This window comes from Arachis hypogaea, chromosome 1 (genome assembly GCF_003086295.3).
Source record: "Arachis hypogaea cultivar Tifrunner chromosome 1, arahy.Tifrunner.gnm2.J5K5, whole genome shotgun sequence".
NCBI classification, from domain to species: Eukaryota; Viridiplantae; Streptophyta; class Magnoliopsida; order Fabales; family Fabaceae; genus Arachis; species Arachis hypogaea.
The window spans coordinates 6568161-6577850 of record NC_092036.1 but is presented as its reverse complement, the minus strand read 5'-3'; the positions used below and the strand labels follow the sequence as shown (position 1 = coordinate 6577850).

General features: G+C 25.3%; 1 protein-coding gene across 1 annotated transcript; it reads left to right on the top strand.

Moving 5' to 3' along the window:
- Nucleotides 1–5578: 5578 nt before the first annotated feature.
- On the top strand, nucleotides 5579–9626 carry LOC112792647 (inactive receptor-like serine/threonine-protein kinase At2g40270). The gene is made up of 4 exons (XM_025835967.3): nucleotides 5579–5834; nucleotides 7820–8010; nucleotides 8111–8243; nucleotides 8804–9626. Exons 2-4 carry the CDS (start codon nucleotides 7987–7989, stop codon nucleotides 9394–9396), a joined length of 750 nt encoding a protein of 249 aa, XP_025691752.1. The 5' UTR covers nucleotides 5579–5834; nucleotides 7820–7986; the 3' UTR covers nucleotides 9397–9626.
- The last annotated feature ends 64 nt before the right edge of the window (nucleotides 9627–9690 follow it).

Here is a 9690-nt window from a genome sequence, read left to right as displayed (position 1 = left end):
GACCAAAAAAAAAAGTCAATGAAAAAAATTGATTTAAGAGAAAAATAATCCTTTATTATTATATATTTACAAATTTTGATCATTATTATTTAAATATCAAAATAGATGCAAATTTAAATTACAAAAATAAAAATCTATGAATTTAAGAAATCATTTCCTTTTTCAATATTATGTTATTTCAAACATTAATTTTAGTTGCAAAATAATACATTTCAATAATTTTCAGTGAGCAAATTAGTCAAATTCTTAATGATAATAAGAATTTGAATTAATAAGAATTAAAAAAATGTTTTTTTCCCATCTGAAAAAAGGGAAAGAAATAAAGATTGAGAGAACAATTTGTTGATGTGAAGGAATTGAAGAAGGAGATACAATGATTGAAGCTTCCACAACGAGTCAAGTAACATAAAATAACAAATTAAATTTAAAAAAAAAAAAACTCACTACTTAGTACTTACTATACAACAAAGATTTAGAAACACGCACGTGAAGAAGTTGGGTAAGGTATGAAGACAATTTTCATGATGAATGTCACACTCTGGAAAAGGTTACAAGCCGTTTTCTGCCTAAAACAAAAGAGGTTGCTTTGTCCATTTATCTTATCTAAGATATGAAACCAAAAGGACCCACTTTTTAATTAGGTCATGAAATGAGATGAGAGCATGATTCATTGATTCCTATTTAGTAAGCAACATTGCACCTACAAGAATTGAACAACAAGTTATATCATATACTACTTTGTACCACTCACAAGGGGACAATGATCTTATTAGGTAGAATGTACGAACTTTATGTTGTATAGATACATAGAATTTGTATTGGCTTGTTTGAATTGCTAGGTTTAAAATTGTGATTTGACTTATTAATACAAATGTGATTTTAAATTAGTGTAATATAATTATAATCAATGTATTGTACCAATGTATGTGGATTCATCAACCGATATATATATTTTCTATCTCTCATTCTCTCTTCTTCTACTTTGAATGATGTTGATAGAGCAATTATCATCCTTTTCTTTGATGTGACATGCAATCTCACTGTTCTTTCTTTTATTGTTCATGGTTTTTGTATCATTTATATTTTGTTTAAGCAGTCTCTCACTTTCTACGTCTTTAGTTGTAGTTTTCTTTTCTTTTCTTTTTCCATGTTTTAATTTTAGGTAACAATTTAAATTGGTCTCCAATTATTTTTTAGTAGTCACTTTAATTCATCATCTTTATTTATTAGCGGTTAGTCTCTAAACAAATTAAATCATGAGTATTTTTAGTAATAATATGTCAAAAGTTAAACTAAAAACATCACCACTTCACCATGGACCGAAATTTAGTCTAGACTCAAAACATATTTTATTAAGTTCGAGTTTATTATTTCTGTTCCATGTTATTTTCGAGTCGTATTCGGATTATATTTTGGTCATCTGGTCCAATCCAAAAATTTTTTTATAATAAAAATGTATATTTTAAATTAAAATTAGTAATATCACATTATACTTTTATATTTTAACTAATATTTTTAAATATTACATGGTATTATTTTTATTTTAAAATAATTTATTTAATATAAATATAATATAACATTTATTAAATTTAATTTTTAAAGTAAAATTTTATTACTTTAATATATAAAATTTATAAATTTATATATATTAATTTTATATCGGATCGACATCTCGATTTAGTTTAAGCCATTTTTTACTCAGATAAAAATAAATTTAGTAGGCTTTTAAAATTAAATCTAGATCTATCTACTTAAACCTAGTTCATTCATGAACACTCCTACTTGGGATGAGAAAAAAACTCATCCGAAAATAAATCTCCCATGGTTTTGTAATAATTTTGACATACATTATACCATCCTAGCACATTCCAATAAATGACGGTGCTATATGATTTTCCAAATAGTCTTTGGTATATATAGAAGGTGGAGCATCAATTTCTTGCAATTCTGATGTCAATGTGCTGTTATAGCTTCAACGCCACTAATTTTTTATTTTTTATAGAATATAATATTTTATTAAAATAATTGTACTTACAGATAAAAAAAATTAAATCTTAAACTAAAAAAAAAACAAATAGATACTCTGCTGTATATTGAAATAAAATTTAAAAGTGAGTCTAATATTAATTATAAAAAATTTTTAAAGATAAGAATAAAGATAAAATCGAGTTTCTTTAGTTCTTAAATTTATACAAAAATACTGCAACATTATAAGATATTTTTTTCTTTTTTCTAATAGAGTCTAAATTTGTTCTTGATTTGAAAATATTTTTGTGAATAAGAAATAATCTTCAGTGTATCTTTTCAAATCTAGATCTGTATTATCATATTTAAATCACCTTAAAAAAATAGAATTAAGACACTAAAAAATTAAATGATAACCACCTCGTAAAAAGAGGAGCCAAGCTTATATGTATCGAGTCTTTCACGCCATATGCCTTTTCCACTTAGTAATAGAAAACTCAACCTTTCGGTATAAAAGAATTAAGTGGTTGTTCCAAAATTTAAAGTGATTTTTTAACCTTAAAAAACATTGTAGGATAATTTATCGTAATATTAGAAAGACAATAACTAAAATAATTTTATTTAATTTTAATATTTAAAATTTATAATGTTTGTATCTATGATTATATATTAATTACACATAAAATTATTTAAATATTTTATTAATAATTAAGAATATAGAATAAATTTAAATTGATTTTTATTCTTTCCTAATTATTATTTTTTTTATAATTTATATATCCGTCATTTGAACACTAGCTAGGGTCACTATAATTTTAGTCAACTTTTATTATTCTTAATTAATTTACTCTTTCTTTTGTGGTTTTCTAGCCTAAAATTATGTTCAAGCAGTTTAGTCCACATGGCACTCATGCATCTAGGTCAGAAGTTCAGTGGAAAAACAACAGTATAGTCTCGGATTTACGGTGAATTATTTTACATGACAATTACACCACAATCCATGATTCTTGAATCTTGATGTAACATTTATATCTTCATGATAACTATATTTTAAATTATTAAATCCTGCCATGTATGTAGAACTTACAATGAACAAATAAAGAACATTATTCGATTTAATATTATTCATTTGGACGAAGGGATTGATAGATCTAAAAATTTTAAAAAATATTAGAAATTATTATATTTTTATTAAATAGATATGAATTAATTTGTTTAATTATTTTAATACAATTTGATATGAAGAATAATTCATCTAATAAATAAAAAGTTAGAAATTAATTTAATATATAATTAAATTATCCTATTACAATTTTTTCGAAATGAATTAGAATATTACTCATATATATATATATATATATATATATATATATATATATATATATATATATATATATATCATGAACTTGTATGCGATTTTTTATTTTGATATTACATATTAGTGTGTAAAATACATATATATTATTAGACAACTTAATAGAAAATTATAAATTAATAAATATATTTTTTTACTAATTGATTGACATTTTCTACAGATTGCATTTTTTACGAATAAAAAGTATTTTTATATAATATGTTTTTCGTAAATTGGTAATATATTTTGTGTAGACTGTACTTTTTTAATAAAACGTAATTTTTTATAATATACTTCCAATAAATTATTTGTATCACAAATGCTTTCAGAAATTTATTAAACACTAAATTATTCCATATTTGAGTAATTGACCGATACTAAAACACTATATAAAAAAATTAGCCACTTGTAGGGCGTAGTTAGGTCAAGAAAGAAAGCATATACCAGAAGCTCTTTTAGGGTGTTCCAATGAAATACTACATATGTGGATTTGTGGTCCCTTTCAAAGATCTCCCCCAACCCCAATCGGAAATTTAGATTTGAAGGTAGCCATCACCGTAAAACCTAAGCTTGAAATAAATGGAACAACACAATAGTTCGAATAAAGTATGTTTTTAGTTTTTGTCAAATATTTTAAAAATAATTATGTTTAGATATAATAATATAAAAATATATTTTTATTTATTATTATGTTAAAATTATTATTTTTATGTAAAAACAATTAAAAGAATATAAATTGTAATTTTTTAAAAATATTTTTATTTTGTTTATATTTTTATATTATTACCAAAATTTTACTTATTAAAAATAAAAAATATATTATTAAATTTTTTTAATAACTTAATAATATCCAAATAAATTCATAATATAAACATTTACTTTTGCATACAAATTTATTATATAAAAAATAAAAATTTATATATAATTATTTTATATAAAATTAATAATTAAAAATTATTATATAATAATTTAATTAAATATATTAAATTATTCAACAACTTTTAACTACTAACTATATATGTATAAGAAGATAGTAAAAACTGTGTAGGAATCTTCATAGTTCATCCTATCAAATACCCTAATTAGTAATTACACATTTTTATATGAACGGTGGTTATTATAAAAATAATTTTAATAAGAAACAAATTAAACATAAGAGGCCAAGTGTCAGCACGAAGTACTTTTAAAACATCAAATAAGCAACGCAAAATAAATAAATAAATAAATAAAAATAAAAAATAGAATGATTCCATATTGCCATCTCGTGGCCTTAATCCTTATGTTTTGTATACCCTTCACCATTTCTTTTATTGAAAAGCCATGCCAAATCCAAGAACCGTACTCCATTTTTAAAATAATAAGCGCCTCTTTTAATATTTTTAGGGCTATTAAAAAATTAATATATTTAAATAATTATTTTATATAAAATGACTTATCCTTAAATAATTTTTATTAAGTAAAGAATATTTCCATTGTTTGTCAAATTAAATAAATCTTAATTTTTTATTAATTATATTTTATATTAATAATTTAAATTTAAAATTTAAAATTTTAATTTTAGATTTAAAAAAATACTAGAGTCTTTATTTTTTTCGAAATACATTAATATTTATCATAAAAGATGCATGATTTTTTAATAAATTATTGAAAACAAAAGAAAACTATTATTTTTTTTATGTGCTATTGATTTGTTTTGTGATTTTTATTTTAATACAGTAAAAATGTAAAATATTAATCATATACATCATTAAAGTATTATTTTTATTGACTTGGTATTATATTATTAGATGTACTTAAGAAAAATTAAACTGACGGTATATGTGAAAATTAAATTAAATCTTTGTTTTATATAATATATATGGATAAGATTCATATTTACTTTAAGCTTAACCCACGTATTTTATAAGTTTACGATAATGCTAAAAAATAATATTTAAAATTATTTTATATAATATAATAGTTATAATTTAGACTGAATAGTTATAATAGTTATAATACTTATTTTATATAATATAATAGTTATAATAGTTATAATTTAAATAAAATAAAAAAATTTTAGATTATTTATACTGAATTTTTATTTAAATATTATTGAAAATTTAAGACTTAAGCTAGCTATATTTTGGGGAGAAGAAAGCTATTAGATTTGCTAAGACATATAACTATATAAGCAATGGTGATATGGGCACATGATTGGCACGTGCGATTGGTTTTGAAGCGGTGGAGCAGAGATATAAGGAGAGTGGTTGAATGATCGCTGAGCTGACGACTCACTCCACCAAGAAACATTCCAAAACCATGAACCTGCACACACCGTGTCAACACCTACTTTATTATTCTTAAAATCCAACCAAGAATCTGCATTTCTTCCATATATCATGACTCCGTTACAGCAATGGCTGCGCATGGTGGTAGTTTGCGTGGTGTTCTTGAGCATCATGAGCCAGTGTTGGACCCTCAAGAACAATCATGATCAAATACAAGTAGAAACAATTCATAGCACATATAACTCATGGTACATATATACAATCTATCTTTTTGTTAATTGCTTTATCTGATTTTGCTGCTTCCCATTCACTCCTTTAGTTAAAATTGCATGTTTCTTTTTTTTTTCTTCTAATAAATACACAAATTGGTCTTAGGAATTTTAGAACGGACTATCAAAATTTATTATTTTAATTATTAATTAATTATTAATATTTAAAAGTATGTTATTGAATTAGTAAATTAAAAAAATTGAATTAATAATTAAATAATGTTAAAATAATAAATTCTGATCGCCTTAAAAGTTTCTTATCACGTCTGGACACTTTGTTTTCAAATTTTTTAATCCTCTTTTTGAAAATTAATACAATTATTATTTTCACCAAATTTTTATTTTAAAAATTTTTTTAAAGTTATTTTTCTTAAGATGGATTGGTTATTCCCTAATTTTGAAGGAAATTAATTTATTTTACTAATGTTTTATAAAGCATTAATTGTTTTTTGATATAATTTATTAGAGATTTATTTTTATAATATAAAAATAAAAAATTTAATTAAGATTACAGATGGACGAATTTATTTTCCTGAATTTAGTGTAATAAAAATTTGTTGAGGACAGACAGATTGCGGATTTTATTTTCTTAAAAAAAATGTTGAAAAGGTAATACTTTTAAAAGTAGAATTCAATTTTTGTTTTCTTTTACTTTGTAAATATTATTACCATATATATAGACATGTGTAATTGTGTATTATCTTTGGAAAGAAATCTTTGTATGGATGACACATTTAATATGTAAAATCATTTATCATGTGATTTTATTTAATAAGTCAAGTTTTTTAATATATCTATTTTATGTTGTATGAAAGAAGACAGTTACTATGGCTGAGTAGTACATTGATATTAGTAAATAGTATTACTATACATATATTTTGTTGGAGGAAGTATAGGGAGTTAATAGAATATTTATACAATGTGTACGATGGGGTTCAGGGATGTTCGATTCAGTAGGATATCAAATGTTTATTATTCTTGGTATCCGAATAATTATTCTGGATAATATGTGTATTGCGTTTGAGAAATTAGTAGTATTTTACTTTTTGAATGTTTATTTTTAATTCATATTGGGCTAAATAAATAACTCATTATACACATTGTACAAATACTTTATTGATTCCCTGGCGGAATTCATTTTGTTCTCATAATTTAATTCACTTTACCACAAATTAAGATAAATACTATGACTATATATATATATATCATACGGACATGAAACACGCAAATTTTAATTTTTTATTAGACACGGAACATGATATATAAAAATTAATTTTTAATTTTTTTAATTATATAAAATATTTAAAATATTTTTTATTTTAATAAATAATAATATATACTATTTCTAAACTCATCATGATAAATTGATAACTCAGCCGATGTTTCATAAGTACATATATATATATATATATTATTTTTGTTATTTGTTTTTTTTATATCAATCCACACATGATCACACGTTTATTTTTTTTTACATTGTATGTTCGTATCAATTTATAAAACAATGACATTATCATCAAAACAGAAGTGAACAGTCAAATATAAAGAGTGAAGTACAAAATAGTCCCTGACCAATTTTTAAAATTTCAAAACAGTCAAATAGATCAAATTGAAGGGAGACTGTATTGCCTAATGGAAGTAGATGTTGGAGATTGTTTTGTGTATTTTGAAATTTGAAGGACTAAAGTGTTCGACGATATTAAAACCTCAAGGACTGATTTGGTTAATTAATCTTTCAATTATATTTGGTTTTTTACCATTATGTATTTTCATACCTAGATAAGTAAAAATTTTATATTAATAAACCATGTAAGAACGTTTTGTCGTGTTTAAAATAATTTCTATCAACACTGAGATTGACATTCATTTTATTTTGGTTAAAAATTTGAGTGTTATGTTAATTACTTTACCAATTTCATTTCTTATACTAAAGCAGCATACTCATGAATCGATTGCAATTTCAGGTGTTCCAAGTCTGAAAAGATCAGAACTTGAAGTAGCTTGTGAATATTTCAGCAACATTATTGGTTCTATACCAGATGGAACTGTTTATAAGGGGACACTCTCCAGTGGAGTTGAGATAGCAGTGGCATATTCTTCAGTTACTTCATCTAAAAACTGGTTGAAAAGTATGGAAGCGCAATACCGGAAGAAGGTATGGACATTGTGCATGAAAGAAATGTGGCGAATGCGCTGCAGTTTATATATGCTGTGGTTTTTGTTTCTCAACTTTGTTTTGATTTTGATGTTTCTAGATAGAGACATTGTCAAGGGTGAACCACAAGAATTTTTTGAACCTGATTGGATATTGTGAAGAGAGAAAGCCATTCACAAGGGTTATGGTTTTTGAGTATGCTCCGAATGGAACACTATTTGAGCATCTGCATGGTGAGAGATGTGTTTTCTTATTGAAAATTTTAATTACATGATTAAGTTAATAACCATAAGATGCTAATTATAGTTGATTAGTCTTTTCTCATTGTACTTAAACATATATTGGAGAATTAAGAAGTTATTGACATAGCTTAGATGCAAATTCTTGAGATAGAAGAAACATAAATGAAAAACAAGTCTAGGGCCTTCACTTTACACCTTCAAGTAATAGGTATGCAAGTTTCATGATGTAAAGTCAATAATTTCTTGATCAAGAAGAAAGGAGGGATTTGAATTGCATCTTAGGAGGGGAGGGGGTTGTTATTATATTTGAAGGTTTTGAAAACAGGCTTCAAACTAGGTCAAGCAGAGAATTAAGCCTTTAGCGAGTAATATGTCAAGCTCAGGCCCGATATTTATGGCATAGGCCATAGAACCTGGCTGGTTTGGCCTGACCTGTTTCCACCCCAACATTTTGGGAGAGCTAGTCTCAACTTCAGCTTGTTAATGTCAAATTATCGATTATGTCCATGACATGTTAATGTTGTTTACATGCTTCATGTATGTCTTTGTAGTCCTAGAAGCAGAACAACTAGACTGGGGAATGAGAGTGAGGATAGCTATGGGAATAGCCTATTGCCTAGAACATTTGCATCAACTGACACCGGCCGTCGCCCATGGAGACCTGATCTCTTCCTCTATATACCTGACTGAAGATTATGCTGCCAAGTTATCAGACCTTAGTTTCTGGAACAACACAAAATGTTCTGAAGCCATTCAGCTCTCTGAAACAACTTGGACACATATAAAGGACAATGTTTATAGCTTTGGCGTGATACTGTTTGAATTGATAACCGGTAGGATTCCCTACGCCATGGAAAACGGCTTTCGTGTGGATTGGACGGCGGAGTATATAAGGAGGCAGCCCTTGAAAGATATGGTGGATACAAGGCTGAACAATTTGAAAGAAAGTGAAGTTGAGAAATGGTCTCAAGTTATTAAGAGTTGTGTGCATCCAAATGCAGAGAAAAGACCAAATATGAGAGAGGTTGTTGCTAAGCTGAAGGAAATAACTGCTATGGAGCCTGATGGAGCAACTCCAAAATCATCACCACTATGGTGGGCAGAATTAGAAATTATGGATGCGAATTCAGACATTAATCCATGAAATTAGCCCCCAACAGTTTGATGATAATCTGAGCAATCAGTTTCATGCCATCTTATGATTCTTCCTTCCTTTCTTTTTATTTTATTTTTCTTTCTTTCTGTCTTTACTCTGTTTTACATGTTTCTTGTGAAGCTAACAGAAGTAGGGTGTACTTGTGTAGAAGAGAGAATCTGTCTCATGGAGAGAATGGTGTATGTAAATATTTGAGGAATGGAAAATACTTCCTTAAATTTTCTACTTTTATTTATTTATTTATTTTTTAATTAAATTATCAAAAGATAACTAAGTATGAAT